This window comes from Scylla paramamosain, chromosome 2, assembly GCF_035594125.1.
Source record: "Scylla paramamosain isolate STU-SP2022 chromosome 2, ASM3559412v1, whole genome shotgun sequence".
Taxonomy (NCBI): domain Eukaryota; kingdom Metazoa; phylum Arthropoda; class Malacostraca; order Decapoda; family Portunidae; genus Scylla; species Scylla paramamosain.
Window position 1 is genome coordinate 808,570 of NC_087152.1, and position 16,265 is coordinate 824,834.

The following is a 16,265-nucleotide window of genomic DNA, read 5'->3' on the forward strand; positions in this document are numbered from 1 at the left end:
CGTCTTTACTTCTTCTTCTTCTTCTTCTTCTTCTTCTTCTTCTTCATCTTCATCATCTTCTTTTGACCTCCTCTGTAACGCAAAGATAATAAAATATAGTTCAATCTCAATATATCAATCCCTCTACGCAACATGAAAGCAGCTTAAGTGTACTAAGTTTCAGTTTATTTTGAATTATTCGATCACATTTATTCGTCATTAAACTATTTTTACTGGAACGCTTCATAAGTTACAAGCAGGACACACTGTTGATGGGAGACTTAACAACGGAAAAAAGTAAGATAAACTAATATAAGGAGCTCCGACAAATTGTAGGTTCCCCATGTACCATCCATCAATTCCCTTCTGTTTTCCCCATCTGTCCCAATGTACTTATATTTTATGCACTGCCTCTCTTCTGTCTCTGTCATGTTTTTTTTTTTCTCATTCCAGTATCATATATTCCATTGTTCATAATTGGTGTATCCATCATCAGTAATACTCTGCATTTCATCGACTTGGCAAACTACAGTCAATAAACTGGAGTGAGATTAACTAAAGATACCAATAAAATGATCTAAAAGACATTTATAACAATTTTATACCTTAAAACCCCATTATTACATAAGCAAATCATGAATTATTAATTAGTGAATTTTGAAGTCGATGAGATGGCATAGAAAGAAAATAAGTTACACGAGATTGGCTTATGAAGCAGATTAAATCACTATGGCAAAATATTCACAGTAACTTTACATATTGAAAAATTATCCTCACACTAGTAGAAAATGGGTTTTAAATAGTGTACAATAAAGTCGATGAGATGGTGGAGAAATAAAACAACTAACACTAATAAGTTATAACACGAATTGAATAACCAGGGTAAAATATTTATAGTAGTTTTACACATTGAAAAATAATACTTAAAACTTGTAGATAATGAAATATATAAAAGTGCATGGTAAAGTCGATGAGATGACGGAGAGCATAACAAACAGTGAGGGAGTCATGGCGGCGGTGGTGTCAGAGCGAGAGCAATGCCTGTCAGATTACCGCAGGCGGCTTATGGAACACCGGGAAGTGGACTCCAAACTCAGGAAATGTAAGTGCAACCCCAGGAAATTATATTGGATGCAGGAACTTCCGGAAAATGTTGTAAATTTGAGATGAAATGAGGCGGTTCGAATTAGGTCTTGCTTCTGCACTGGTGAAATTTTCTGAAGTGTCCTAGATATAAGTACAGAAGTAGTGAGGGTGGACAATTAGAGCTAATTTATTGACTTGCGGGAGAAATGCACTATAGGTTGTATATAAATTTTCGTCTGGTCATCCCGTTCACTCGTCTTGGTTAGGTAAAAAATAATTCAGTTCTTTAATTTCACTGCTCTCTTCATCGTGTACGTAGATCGTGATTTGAAGAAGCGTCGTATTTTGCTGAGAAATAGTCAGTGTCTGGAAGTTAGTAGACTATTTCTGTAATCCCCACACACGTTTGGATGATACATGTTTCTAGCCAGGAACAAGTTTCAAACCTTACTGGGATATTAAACAAAGTGGTTGTTTACCAAGTCATGGTAAAATGATTCTAAAACAAATTGACTATCACTTGGACTATACTCGGCTACACTCCTGACCAACAACTCAACCATTTCAGGCTTAAGGAAATAATGAATGGAAACACAGGTGTTACTGCAAAATTATTAATTGATTGTCATTTCTTGCAGTACGTGAGGAGAAGAAAGAGTTGGACAAGCAGTATGACAAGAGTGAGAATGACCTGAAGGCCCTGCAGAGTGTCGGACAGATTGTTGGGGAGGTGCTCAAGCAGCTAACTGAGGAGAAATTCATCGTCAAGGCCACCAATGGGCCTCGCTATGTGGTGGGCTGCAGGCGACAGCTGGACAAGTGCAAGTTGAAGGTAAGAAAGATGTTACAAGCATCCTTCATTCATCAAAGGACAGATTGTGCAGATAAATAATTTCTCGGTCATCTCAATGGCCTTCTTTTAAGTTTATCTACAAAAAATAGTACAAAAATGTTATCGTGTTGCATGCTTTATGGTGTTTCTTTTGTCCGAACAGCCGGGTACCCGTGTGGCCCTGGACATGACCACCCTCACCATCATGAGGTACCTGCCCAGGGAGGTGGACCCCCTGGTGTACAACATGAGCCATGAAGACCCCGGGGATGTCACCTACAACAAGATTGGTGGCCTGGCTGAGCAAATCCGAGAACTTAGAGAGGTGAGTTCATGGTGCACTGAAGAGGTACAAACATTTGCTTTTTAATCTTATTGCCTAGTGTGTGAACTTTACTCAGACTAAACCAGTAATTCAACATAACTTGGGTGAGCAGATCCAAGAACTTAAAGGTGAGTTCATGCTAAAGGAAATAAATTTAAGATTGTGATTTTTAATGTTGTTCCATAGCATATGAATGTTACCTAGACTGAACTAGTAATTTAATAAAACTTTACTGTCAGTTCATGGATGATGATGACAGACAGTGTTTTCAGTGTTCAGGGGCTGCCTTGTGTAGATCAACTGGTCTCTTGTATTTTCTTTATATTCATGTGCTTATTTAATTTCAGGTTATAGAGCTGCCACTCCTGAACCCGGAGCTCTTCCACCGTGTGGGAATCAACCCTCCGAAAGGCTGTTTGCTATACGGCCCACCAGGTACTGGCAAGACACTGCTGGCCCGAGCTGTTGCCTCTCAGCTGGACTGCAATTTCCTCAAGGTCAGTTGATGGACTTGTCTCTGAAGCCATTGCATAAAAATGTCGAAGGCTCTGAAACTCATATTCATGTTCAGTTGCAAAATACATGTCCTGTAATGAGTTGTCAAAAGTTTTTTCAAAATATCTGTATTTAGAAGAATTCTTGTAAAAGTTTTTTCAAAATATCTGTATTTAGAAGAATTCTTGTAAAAGTTTTTTCAAAATATCTGTATTTAGAAGAATTCTTGTAAAAGTTTTTTCAAAATATCTGTATTTAGAAGAATTCTTGTGCAGTATTTTCCTTAATGTGCTTTGAGGACAATAAGTGATTGGTAAGTTCTGCACCCATGAAAAATTAACTGATAGATGCAGCCATAGGTAAATATTTTCTTTGCCTTCATGCCACAGAATAGAAATTATGTAAAGGAAGGATATAGTCAAGTTTAAAGATGACTAAATAATAAAGAAATCTGAGGGAAGATTACAAGTTTTAAAAAGATGGTCATGTTCTTTGAAAGCAAGATATAATCTTAGTCTTGCCCTCCAGGTTGTATCCAGCGCCATTGTGGACAAGTACATTGGTGAGTCTGCTCGCCTCATCCGTGAGATGTTTAACTATGCCCGGGATCACCAGCCTTGCATTATCTTCATGGACGAGATTGATGCCATCGGTGGACGAAGGTTTTCTGAAGGCACCTCAGCTGACAGAGAAATTCAGCGCACACTTATGGAGTTGTTAAATCAGATGGATGGTTTTGACTCCCTGGGTCAGGTAGAGGATTTGCACTTTTTTATTTTCCCTGCATGTGAAACTTGCATCTTAATTAGTTCATAAGGGATGCTTTTAGATGTAAAAAGCAATTTGATTTTAACTTTGACATTTAACTTTTAAGGAGAAATGTTACTAATGAAAGAAGAAAATTGAAAGTTTCCTGTGCAATGTGCTGGGAGCTAAGAGGTGTTTCATGAAGGAACAGAATATATAAACTAGTTAAGAGATAGCTTTGAATAATGTTTAGGAATTATTGAATGTAAAGTAGGTTAAGCAAAGCCACTGAATATTAGAGATAAAATTGTGGTTAGCTTTGTCAATAGCAAAACAAATAGGATACAAGGTTAGAGAGAGAGAGAGATTTCACAGTGGTTAACAAGAGGCATCTCAAACAGAAGAATCATAAGATCCCCGGTGGAATTGGAAGTACGTTACATCCAACAATACATTTACTGAAGACCTACAGCCATGCCAAGTGTTGACTAGTATTACACAAGCTTTCATCTCACTTCAGGTCAAGATGATCATGGCCACCAACCGCCCTGACACCCTGGACCCGGCCCTGCTGCGCCCTGGACGTCTCGACAGGAAGATTGAGATTGCCCTTCCAAATGAGCAGGCCAGACTAGAGATCCTGAAGATCCACTCAGGGCCCATAACAAAGAGAGGAGAGATTGGTACGGTTCACATGTGTCTATTTCAACAGCATGACATATAACAAGGGTGATAGAGGCAGTATCCTTAGGGTTAGTGATTAGGATAAGAGCTTTATAATATGAGAAAGGTAATTAACAAGAATAGACTCAGAAATCAGGTTGTTCTGAATTAATAGGGAGCTTTAAATAAATGGTAAGATGAATTTGTGGATAGGGATGATGGGTGAATATAGTTTGATATGTGTTATACAAAGGCCACCATATGTAGTCCTGCTGGCTTCTTGTATCTTCTTATTTTCTTACATTCTGCCTGTTTTTCTTCACGATGTGCTTTGTTGTGATTAAATAAGAAGTGTAAATAGCATACACCATTTTTACTATTAATACTGAAATTATTGCAATCACAGCATTTGAATTTGAATGCATGTCTTGATATCTCCATTATAGTAATTTTTTGCAATGTTTGATCTCATTTGTGACAAGTGGAAGATTTACTTGCTCACATTGCTTTACTTGTGTTATCATATTAATAAATATTTGTTTGAAATGACTAGAATGTCTTCATGCTCTGCCATTATAAGTCTGAGAAGAGACATGAGCAAGTCAACATATTTTTTTATTCATTTGTGACTTCAGATGTGCCTAGGTTCTGCAACTGTCAGGGGGGTGGAAATTGTTGGCTGCTAATGTATGTAGTACTAATAACATTGCCTGTTGTTCCAGATTACGAGGCCGTGGTGAAGCTTTCTGATGGCTTCAATGGTGCAGATCTGCGAAATGTTTGCACGGAAGCTGGTCTCTTTGCAATCCGGAACGAAAGGGATTACGTCATTGAGGAAGACTTTATGAAAGCTGTTCGTAAAGTCTCTGACAACAAGAAGCTAGAGACCAAATTGGATTATAAGCCTGTGTAAATGACAAATATTTTTTTACCTTTTTTTTCCCACTACATAAATTATAGACTCGCAATATCCACAATTTTTTCTATTTGGAACAGTCATGAATAGCAAAGGATCATGCTTCAGAAATTATTTTGACTGTAGTATAGACTAATTAACTTCCTTGGTTTTGCTTTTGTAAACCTAAATAAATATATAAATGGAAATTCTTTACAAGATCTGAACCTGTGAGTAATTATCAAGCAGCATCTTCAGCTGGCGTGGCAGTGAGGGGACAGGTTCTGATGTTTTTTATGTTGCTAAACACAAGACTTAAAAATACAAGGTTTGCAGACAATCACATAATAAATCACTGAAATATATTACTCAAAGAAGTCATGTATACCAAAAATTTTTCATATTTTTAAAAGAAAATATAGTAAAAGTATAAAAAAAAGAAATGGAGCACAGTGAGCCTGACTCAACCATGTAAGAATACACAACAGAACAATGCACAAATCTTTATCACAAGTTGATCAGACCCCATGACAAGATAAACAAAATAAAAGGAAATATCTTGTATCCACCAGTAAAAAAAATATTTCTACAACACTCCATCTAACTAGTCATTATTTTCATTTATCTGTTCATCTCTTAAAGTGCTCGCTGTTCCGAGATTTCTACCTTCAGTAACATTGCCTGTATTACATTCTGATGCTGCCTCCATCTTTATAACCTTTGTCTTGTTTTTATGTTCCCCGAGGCGGTAAGCCAAGCCCTGGCCTCTCTTATCCCGGGGAAACATGGACTTAAGGGAGGCTCTCTCTTCTTTGGTCAAGGAGGCCGTCTGGAAGAACTTGTCTCGGAACTTGGCATTAAGATCAGTGACTTGACACTTGGCAACTTCTCCTTCCTTGAAAAGAAAAGATATAATATGGTTTTCAATGCATAACAAAATGAATAATTCTAAACCCATATTTCTTTTTGAAGTCTTCAAGAAATTCAGTCATACACCAATGAGATGGAATTTGTGGTCAAACTAACAAATTTTGAAAGTTAATTACTTAGCATCAGTTGTAGGAGCAGGAAGAAGTTTGATATCTATGGGGATGTTTGTGTGCGGGAAGTAAAGGCCAAACAGAGAAATGTGAGAGCATGGCTTAAACTAAATGTGTGGTGGCCTGTGGTGGCTTGCAAATAACCATTGTGTTGCTTGCAGAGAATGAACATAGCTTTACAAGAATAAATAACATTACATCATAAAGAAACTGCACATGTACAAAAAATATCTGCTACAAAGCACACAAAATCTTATTTTAAATTTGGTAAGTATGAGTACAAAGCAATTTTCCAATAAAACTTCATTCCAAAATTACCTCTTAAAAATCAATCATACTCATTTCTCAATATGTAAAGCCACTTCTTTATAAATCTCCTTTCAATAATAAGTCCTCACTGAGATACATACCTCTGGATGTCTTGTCTTTACAAGTGTGATGAGGCGTCTGCTGGCATGCACTGTCAGGACTTGCTCGCAGTTAAACACTATTCTTAGGCAGGGATGACTGGGGATGTGGCTCTCATCATAGTCCTCCCTTGAAATATAAGAAACATTACAGTAGCTAAAAGTCTAGTAATCTTCTGTACTCACTTCTATTGTGTTTTGCATCTTCTCTCAATCCCAGGTCCTCTGCTTTGAATCTAAGACTGAGGGAAGATGCTAAATGCAATGAAAGGGAGTGTACTATATTATGGTTGCCTTAAGTCAAGTAACCAACCTCTACTCACTTCTACTCTATTTTGCATCTTGTCAATTTCAAAACCTCTGCTTGCAATCTAAGACTGAGGGAAGATGCTAAACACATTAAAAGTGAGTGCAGTACATTACTTGATTCATGGTCATGACTATACAAGCTGAACTGACATACTACAGTAATGTGCTGTCCTTGTAAAGTAATTCCAAACTTGCAATCCATATGTGAATATAATATAACAAGCCAGACAGGTGTTAGGCTTATATGAGCATTTCTCCTTTTCAAGACATCTGACAAACTTGTTGAAACTAACTAGAAAGAAAGAAAGAAAGAAAGAAATGAGTACACTGAAGATATGAGTAAATACACTGCAATTTTCAAGGGCCTCAATGTTGTTAATAACATTTTGCACTTACATAGTGGGGAAGAGAATGTTATGAAAAACAGAAATACAGAGGAAAGATTTAAGTGTCCTGACAATCCAAGCAGCACACAATTTAAATGGTTTTATTAGATGTTCTGATGAGGGAAAAGTCTTAACACCTGTCTACCTCACTACAATAATATCCATGCATCCTCCTATGCTATATCACAGTGACTATGGGTCAATGACAAGGAATAAGCAAGAGTAGTGACACTCACCTAAACACAGGCAGCCAAAAAACTAACCGCCCACCAACTACAAGGTGTTGGGCAGCAAAATTGATCAAGTCACAGTAAACATCAGAGAGATTGTAGTTCATTTTTGATGGGAAGTGATGGGAGGATGACTGCTGTTTGATTGTGTCCTCAGCGTTCTTTGGTCCCTTCACGCTCCCAACACGCTCCATTGCCTCACGAATACCATAAGGAGCTGCACAGTATAAAAAGCATCACCAAGAACTTCACTCAACTCACATCACAGTTTTCAGATATGCAAATTAGCAATCAAGTTTAATGATGGAATCTGTTTCCCTTACTGCATACTAGGTGTTCTAATAAGATGATACTGAGAAGGTACAGTGCAACATTTCCACTGCTAAAAATTCCTAAGGTCAGGCCAAGCTGATCTAGAAGCCTTGCCCCTGCTTCCTTACTTTTTTTTAACATAGCAGCTGATTAGGGCACTTGTCAACTTCCTGTCAATTCTCCAAATCTTTTATGTTCAAGATATTTCCAATTACTGAGCCCTACCCTGAGCTAACTCTAAAAAATCAATAGGAAAATACTGGTTACATACATAATATATGTCCTGAACCCTTAGAAAGATCAGCTTAGCCTGTGGGAGCTGTTGCAGCCACAAATTGTATCTTGATTTTGATTGTAAAAGATTTATGCTTTTGCATAATGGCCATCTAATCCCAACTGTTATGATAGTGGCACTGCATCATGAAAATTAAGTGCCTTTTTCTCTAATGCGAGACACTTACAAACCATCCATCCCTGTAACTGTAAGGGGAACACGAGGGTGTCACAAAATTATATCTTAAGTGAAGACTAACGGAAACTTGCTCTTCTTCCCTCTCCATTATGTGCAATATTAAGTAATTTCACTAAGATAAGACAACTGTACAAACCAGTGAGTGACTTACGATCAGTAATGATGGCATCAACATAGGGGACCTCTCTCCAGAAGGGCCGAGCATTGTCCATCACCACAACATCCAGGTACTTGTGCTTCAGCCCATACTGCTCAAAGTTACTCAGGATGGATTCCTCGGCTGTCCGTTCTTTCTGCCAAAATATTTCCAGCATTGTGAGGGGAAGAATGTGAAAATTTTACTTTTCTTTTATGTAGGAGAGACTCATCAAAATCACAGGATATACAAGAGCAAATACAAAAAAATTCTTTCTAAAGTACAGTTTTAGCGAGTTTCTATCATTACATTAAAAACAACATGAAGAGAATCAGATGAAAATTTGAATCAACTCCTAAATACAAAATGCACTCAATACAATCATCTCTCTGTGGCCTCTAGGAATATTACTGATACATAAGGAAACAATGAACACTGGCATTACCTGGCTATGGCGGGTGGGCTTGGTGCGAGCATGAAGAGTGAGGTAGTCGATGTCCCAGCCCCATGCATGTCCACCAAACTGTGCAGCTGCCACCAACACCGAGCCTGTCAAACTGTTCCCATTACCAAGCTGCTTATTTTGCTCACCACCAGCACAACTCAAACACTAACCTCCCTTGTCTCAGGTACTGCTTTGTATAGATCAACTAACCTTTTGTTGTCACCTTATATAGGTTTCTGTGTTCTTCACCCAAGAACACTGTGGATTGCATATGTAAATCTCAAGCATCAAGGCAAGTCTCTGAGATTCTTTGTGTCTTATTATATGGCAAATAAACTGTATCTCTTTTCATTTGTTAACAAGTTTTAAAGTGCTAGAGTATTATCAAAAACAATATCACAGTCATTATGAATTGAATTAAAGTCAGAGAAAATTAATACAGCTCTTACCTTTACTAATAAATTCTAAAGTGCTTGAGTATTACCTACTAAAAACAATATCACAGTCACTCTGAAATGAATTCAAATAAAGTCATCCCTTGTTATCATGGGTGTTAGGTAACAGACATACCCATAGATAACAATATTCTGTGGAAAATTAGTGCCTTCCTTAATAATACACCTCAGCTCACAAAAGAATTATCTAAGTAAAGAAAACTGCATGTAGATGGTTGCAAACATTTTACTTATCAATTAACTAAAAAATAAGGAAACAAAAGCAATGAATGCTCTCATCACCTCCTCTGTTATGTGGTTGGCAGCAATCTGTATAAAATTAAAACTGTGGAAACTGAAACAGTGATTAATGAGGGATGACTGTATACAGCTCCTACCTGTACCAACAAAGGGGTCCACAATGGTGCTTCCTGGCTGGACCTGTGCAAAGTTAGCCATGATGAAGGAGAGCTGAGCATCCATTGAAGTGCTGCCAATGTAGGTTCTGTTCTTTAAGGAGAACTTACTAATCAGCTCCCTCTGGCCGTCTACCACCCATCTTCCTAAGAACAGCTGGAAAAGTACTGCATGTGGTTCAGGAGAATATAAGGAAACCTAAAGAATCTTAAAAAGTAACCTTAAATTTCACAGTAGCAGCAAAGCAAGGGGATCTCATTTCATGAGACTTTAGTTTTTCATTTGGCAAAAATTCTTACTTTTTTCAATCTTTCTTGGTGTGAAAAATGCAGTCATGATAATGATAATACAGTTTCATACAGCATCTACTCATAATTTTATGTGTACAGTAAATGAAAGTACTCTTGAAGAGTTTCACATATTATCTACTCAAATTTAATGGTGTACAGTGAATGAATAAACACTTCAACATCAAAACACTACTTGAACTTGATCGCTAACTGACCTTGTAAGGACCACGATGTATCTCATTGGGGTGCAGGCCATAGTACTCCACCAGGTGAAGGCAAGTGGTAGCATGCTTCAGGTCAACCTTCCCCTCAAATGGTAAGTAACTCAGAGACTGAAAGTAAAAATCTATATGCCTAAAGTTCAAGGAAGAAGAAGAAGACAAAAATTTGAAGAAGAAAAAGTGGAAAGATGATCTGGATTCCATATTCTGAAATAAAAAACTGATTCTTCTAAAATGCCAAGACCTAACATCTGAACTATTCTCCACGACTACTCCATATTGCAGCTAACAAGGGCACTCCATGGGCCAGTTCAGGTACCAGCAATTATATGAGTCTCCCTCTGTCTCTACAGGTTCCTAATAAACAGATACTATTGCTTGTAATGAATCCACTAATTTCCTTTATTTTTCTGCAATGCAATTATATCATATAATCCTGCTTAAGAGTTCTCTGAGTGACAGAACCAAAGATCTGATCACAAACCTGTACTCATTTAATGGTTTATTTTCCTCTCTGAGCTGCAACATCTTCCACATAAGAAATGTAAAACTTAACCCTTTGACTGTTATTTGGTACATCTTTTCCCAATTGCTAATCACTCTGAAACATCTTTACTTGTTCTAAATCCAGCTCAAATCTTTAAATTGGGTAGAAATTGCAAAATCTATTCTTTTCATCCCCTACTTTCCTGTAGATCCCATGCATTACTTCTGGTGCTGTTTATTGTTTTGTATCGCAGTGAAAGGGATAAAAAGAAGGCTTCAAATCACCTTGACTAACATTACTGATACAAGACCTGAAAAGAGAAAAATAATACCTCTATTTTTTTCAGCTTCTCAGCATTTTTTAAAGTCTTGTTGAAAGATTCTACACGAACTCTGAAGGTCTTTTCTGGAGCTAAGTGAGGCTTCATCAAGTCAAGTGGAAAGGACCTGATGCTGGAGTGGAGTTCTTCCTCTGTGTTTCCTTGACCCCTGCAAAGATTTATAAAACCTACATGACATGGCCATCCATGGGAGCACAAACCACTACTGGGAAGGCAAACTAAAATACATGGCAGTGTCAGTGCCACTCATTCCCTCCCACAGCACAAAAATCATCATGTGGTATAGTACATTTCTCATGTAAGGAGGCTGACTGGTGAGGTCACTAAGATGTCCAGAGCTATGACAGCAGCCCTGATCAAGTCAACCATAATACACCAGGTTATACATCTATGATTTTTATCTCTTACTGTTACCTAATTTTACCTGCAGGTAATTCGGTCATAAATAGTATGGTATGCTACACTGTAATGTTATCAAAGTGTATACATGCCAAGTGTATGAATGAGTGTATGGTGCTTAGTCTGGACCACTTGGTTTAGGGTTGCTGGTATGGTATATAGATAGACGTCATTAAAAATTATTCCCTCTGTTGAAGAGAGGATGGCTTGGCTGCACACTGCTGTCAAAATGAAAGAAAGCTGCCACTGTATTCCTGTGTATTGTGAAAGGGCAATGAAAGAAGCAGAGCAAGGAAATTAGGATCTGCCTCCTCTGCATTTTGGCTACCACAATGAAGAAAGGCAACATCATGTCTGAGTCACTTCAGTGTGGTATAAAGCTACACAGGGCATAAGTATAAGATGATGGTCTATAATGCTACCATCACACTTACATTCTGTAATACTCTGGGCTCCGACTGTATGAGGGTGAGTCCCACTTCAGGACGTGCTACTCACCACAGCTCAAAGCAGGAGCGCACCAGCATGCAGCGAGACATTAGCCTTCTTGCATCTCCCTCATTCCTCATTTCAACAACCAAATACGGCTGTGGTGAAGAGACGGGAAAACAAAGCAAGTTCACTGTCAGATTCCTGATAAATTCAATGAAGGCAAAAGTCTCCTGTAATCTATGGAAGGATAATTTACTTTTCATAAGACAAAGTGCAAATTGATAAGTAATGCCTAATATATGATTTGCTTAATATGTTCATCATCACTATTATGAAAGTCCACCACTGGTGTGAACAGTAGCTTTAACAAACTGAAGTACATTCTTACCTAATTGTATTGTATGAGTAGGATAACACCAGCAATTTCAACTACTAATCTGATCAAACTTTCACAGCAATACATAGCAATTATTTAGGGATTCACTTACATCTTCCTTTGGTTTGTCTATCCATGTAAGTGGAATGTTGAACATGGATGAGATTGCCTTGATTTCCTGAAATTAGTCAAAACATTGGATACTATAGAAATAACACTAGCATTTTCATTCAAGGACTAAATTCAGTTCTTAAATTTCACTGCTGATTCATTGTGTAAATCAAGATTTGAGAAAGCACCATATTTTAACTACTAGAAACAAATAGTGTCTGGAAATTAGTAAGCTGAAATTATTTCCATAATCCTCCCCTAAAATTTGTTTTTCTTTCGAATGAACCGTCATGTACTGTGCAAACTAATTATTATTATTTATTTATCTATTTTTTACACAGTTTAATCAATTAATCAATGAGCCAACAGAAAGATTAAACCTGAGATACAGCAACAGTGCTTTCCTTCTAATAGATGTGTGTCTGTGCAAAACCCCTGTAAACCTACTATTTGAGGTATTTTGCTTCTGTCAGACATGTAAGTTGGCAATGGGGTGGATAAAGCTTTGAAGCTGCCACCGAGTTTTCGGTTTTCAGCATACCCCACAAGTTACACCTGTCACTCCATACTTAATTTAAATAAGTTAAAGGACTGCAGTAAAATTAAACGAATAAATACAATACCCACGGGAATTCTAAACTCAATGTGTTCGTTAGCACACCACAGCAAGTATCTCTTTGCAGATTGCCTCAGAGGACCCGGCGCCGTCATCTTGTCAATAATTCTTACACAAGACCAAAGGGGAAGTCTGTCACCACCACGAGAGCATTACACGAAAGTCTTTTCAAGTCAGGATCAGCTGTGGCTCATGCGGCGCGTGTTTGTTTGCATTCTCCTGATGATGCCGATGATCTTGATGTTGTCGAAATTTCATCTTTGTCAGCAGCGCCTGTTTTCCCTTAATCTTCACTGTTCTACGTTTTTCCTTATTTATTTATTTATTTATTTTTATCTATAATAGAATCAGATTTATTATTTCTTTATATTTCCTCAGGTTATGGTTCTTTTCCTTCTTGTGATTTTTCTACTCTGTACCTCCTTCATTTGACTTATATGGGGAGGGTAAGTGACGGGGAGGTTTAAGTCTTGAGACAAAACGAAAGAGGAAAGGAGAGGAAAGGAACAGGGGGAGGAAGGGACGTTTTAAGTAGAGAAAGGAGCTCGTAATGGGACAAGGGAGTGGAAGAAGGGTGAAAGAGGAGGATGGGAGTACGGTAGAGTGAATGAAATAGTACATAAGCGAAATGGCTTGTGGATTAATGATCTGATATTGGTATTGTAGTGGTGGGGACGTCTCGCCACCTGAGTAACATCTCTGGCTGGACCTGTAATGAGACTATAGCAGAGTGGAAGTCTGCTATTAAACATACACACGGCATTTCTGAAATCTAGATCCAACCATGAATTTGTCTCCCGAGGTGCCTATCTATTGTACTACCATTTACTATGTAGCCGATAAACCTAAGGATTTCTTCCAGTCTTTCCAACGAGTTCCACTAATTCCTTCCCGGCTGTGGTTGCCATGATTGAGTCCAGGTGGAGGCGCCGCAACCAGAAAGACCCATCACAGCACCATTCTGCCTGAATCTCCCCTGATGGCTGCCTGATTCTCTTTTCATCCTTACTAGAAAGCTATTCTAATAATATTGAAATAACACTGGCGTTTCCTTGAGGGCTAAGTTAGAGTATATTTAGATTAATTCATCATTAACACTGCTGATTCCTTTACTGCGTTGGTCATGATTTTTAAGACATGTTTTACCCAGAAATAAGGTCTGTCCCGAAATAAGTAGTCTAAAGCTATTTCCATAGCCCCAGTAACTCCGTTATTTTTATTGAAAACCTCGCCGAAAATTCCAAATAAAAGGACTGCATCCCTCTCAGATCAAGGCTACTGTGCGCCAAGTGAGCCTTGTCGCAACACTAGGCCTTTGCCTCATGCTCCTCTCTCTATTTGGTGTCTGCTCCTTGATTAATTCTTACCAATAAAACTACTTATATGTTTATGAAGAAAATCTCAAAGATAATTTAAGATAGGAGGAATGCATTGCTCTGAGATTTAAGGTTGCTGTATGCCATAAGCAAAGCTTCCTCTCAACATCGCTCTCCGAGCTTCTAATAATGTCCGTTGCTTGCTACCTGCTCTTCGATTCACTTATCAGAAAGTTACTCATTTACAATGAAAACTGCGTCTATAATTCTAAAGAAGAGGACAGCTCGGCGGTATCATGATAATTTTCAATAATGAGGTGACTATCAAGGCCAAAAGTGCCTCCTCACAGGGCTAGTCTCCCTCAGCGTCGCCTTGCCTGGCCAGCCATTGGAAACTTGCTGATAATATCGAGATTAACTTTAAATGGGCAAGATGATGAAATGCATATGATATATGAATGAGTTTTTTAGATGTAACATTATGTACGAGGCTAGGCATCCCAGTGAGGCCTGGGGTGGAGGCTACCTTCGTTCATTATAATGTAAACCTTGTGTTTCTTACTTTTACATTATTCAAAAAAGTTCTTCTAAGCGCTAATATACTTTAGTGGACAAATGAAAATGCATGCGCAAGTTTTGTGGGGAGAAGTTATCCTAATTACAAAGTTAGTTGATAATTAGAACGAATTATTGGACTAGTAAGTAGTTCTTTAATGAGGCTAACAAGGCCCGCTCTATTCTGTAACATTAAGTTCTGTATCACAAAGGCTACTATTAACATCATATTTATGGAATGTAAAATAATCTAAGGAAGATGTACCTGCTCTATAGTGGAGTATGGAAATTACCACAGGCGTCGGGTACGTGACAGAGAACCAGAGGTGAGGGAGGAGGAAGGCAGGCAGGAAGGGAGGGGGGGGGGATGAGTGGCGTGAGGATAACAAGTAGTTAGCCGGCCGATTTTTCCATGTCCGTGTCCGAAACTATGACAAGGAAAGGAATCGAGCGCGGTATATCATTTATTTCCTGTCATTCTACTCATCTTTTCCTAGCGCAGAGAAGCATGTCAGTGCCCTCAAACTTACCTTGATCTTATACCGTGGTGCAGATATGAAGGCGTGAGGTAGGAGTGTGTGAGCCAAAGGGGCAGCAACACATTCGAAGAGAACCCGAGGCAAAGTTACATCAGCCACAGAAACACTCAGTATACTTGTATGCCAGCGGCGGACGAGAGCGGTGCATTGTGCTTGCGTGCGTGGCGTCGCGGTTAGTGAAGTGATAAGCGTGCGTTAATTTATCGTTCCTCTTCTGCGTTTTCATCGCGGTGGGTTTGGTAAGTACTACCTGCCATCAAGTGGACGTTGTTATTTGTGTTAGGCCTCATTATCGCTGTGATAAAGTACTCGTTAAACCTTGACCTAAGCCACGTGACTTGTTTCCTATGAATAAGTAGAATGATATTTGTTGGCATCGTTAATAATGAAGTACTAGCTGAGCGTTGATTATAACTATACGTTACTAATTGTCTCTTCTTTATGCAGGTGAGTACCCGTATCACAGGTCTCATCGTGGGACAGACAGCGCTGGAGCACCCCTTCGGAAAAAGTAAAGTGAAGATACTGTTTCCTAGGTGTTAGGGCGATAGGCTGAGCGGCTAATCTTCATTGCCTTTCAGGTACAAACTAATTTTTTTTTTTCAGGTACATGCTAATGAATTATCTAGCCTTTCCCAGAATAGTAATGCCCTTGTTAGTGTACTGTGGCGGCGACTAGATGGAACCTCACGCCGGTGAAAGAAGACTGTGCTGGTGGCGGGCGTGTTGCTTTCATATAGTAAGTAAATGATGGTTTTTATACATGATTATACATCGTTGCCCTTTCCATACTGTACTAGGTTGTTTATCACGTTTTTTTCTCCTTCAGGATTGCGTGGGAGGTGCTTTCAATAGTCTTGACTATGCTGGTGGGTGTCCTGAAGAAATGATCGCAAAGACGCTAGATCAAAATTACACTAAAGTCGCACTAGAGTCGCACATGTGTAAAAGAAGATATTCGGATGGAAGTCGG

General features: G+C 38.6%; 2 protein-coding genes across 3 annotated transcripts; one reads left to right on the forward strand and one right to left on the reverse strand.

Annotated features, from left to right (window-relative positions):
• Positions 1–925: 925 nt before the first annotated feature.
• On the forward strand, positions 926–5,231 carry LOC135107959 (26S proteasome regulatory subunit 10B). The gene is made up of 7 exons (XM_064018443.1): positions 926–1,081; positions 1,704–1,897; positions 2,061–2,222; positions 2,570–2,719; positions 3,246–3,470; positions 3,985–4,147; positions 4,850–5,231. The coding sequence occupies exons 1-7, from the start codon at positions 955–957 to the stop codon at positions 5,038–5,040; spliced, it is 1,212 nt and encodes a 403-aa protein (XP_063874513.1). The 5' UTR covers positions 926–954; the 3' UTR covers positions 5,041–5,231.
• Positions 5,232–5,416: 185 nt separating this feature from the next.
• LOC135107954 (tRNA (guanine(10)-N2)-methyltransferase homolog) lies at positions 5,417–13,118 on the reverse strand. 2 transcript variants are annotated; one of them, XM_064018420.1, is made up of 11 exons: positions 12,894–13,118; positions 12,268–12,333; positions 11,846–11,934; positions 10,940–11,096; positions 10,116–10,232; positions 9,592–9,766; positions 8,760–8,863; positions 8,330–8,471; positions 7,401–7,611; positions 6,473–6,599; positions 5,417–5,917 (listed from the first exon to the last, which is right to left on the reverse strand). In XM_064018420.1, exons 1-11 carry the CDS (start codon positions 12,975–12,977, stop codon positions 5,627–5,629), a joined length of 1,563 nt encoding a protein of 520 aa, XP_063874490.1. In that variant the 5' UTR covers positions 12,978–13,118; the 3' UTR covers positions 5,417–5,626. The 2 variants fall into 2 exon arrangements, with proteins under 2 accessions (XP_063874490.1, XP_063874500.1); XM_064018430.1 differs by lacking the exons at positions 12,268–12,333; positions 12,894–13,118 and having other exon boundaries at positions 11,782–11,921.
• Positions 13,119–16,265: the final 3,147 nt, after the last annotated feature.

Excerpts from the sequence above, each read along its gene's own strand:
- LOC135107959 (XM_064018443.1), top strand. The coding sequence starts at position 955 with ATGACGGAGAGCATAACAAACAGTGAGGGAGTCATGGCGGCGGTGGTG. Across the intron at positions 1,082-1,703 it reads GGACTCCAAACTCAGGAAAT|TACGTGAGGAGAAGAAAGAG; the intron begins GTAAGTGCAACC and ends CATTTCTTGCAG. Across the intron at positions 2,720-3,245 it reads TGGACTGCAATTTCCTCAAG|GTTGTATCCAGCGCCATTGT; the intron begins GTCAGTTGATGG and ends CTTGCCCTCCAG.
- LOC135107954 (XM_064018420.1), bottom strand. The coding sequence starts at position 12,977 with ATGACGGCGCCGGGTCCTCTGAGGCAATCTGCAAAGAGATACTTGCTG. Across the intron at positions 9,767-10,115 it reads TACATCGTGGTCCTTACAAG|CTGTTCTTAGGAAGATGGGT; the intron begins GTCAGTTAGCGA and ends GTACTTTTCCAG. Across the intron at positions 6,600-7,400 it reads TTTTGGCTGCCTGTGTTTAG|GGAGGACTATGATGAGAGCC; the intron begins GTGAGTGTCACT and ends TTATATTTCAAG.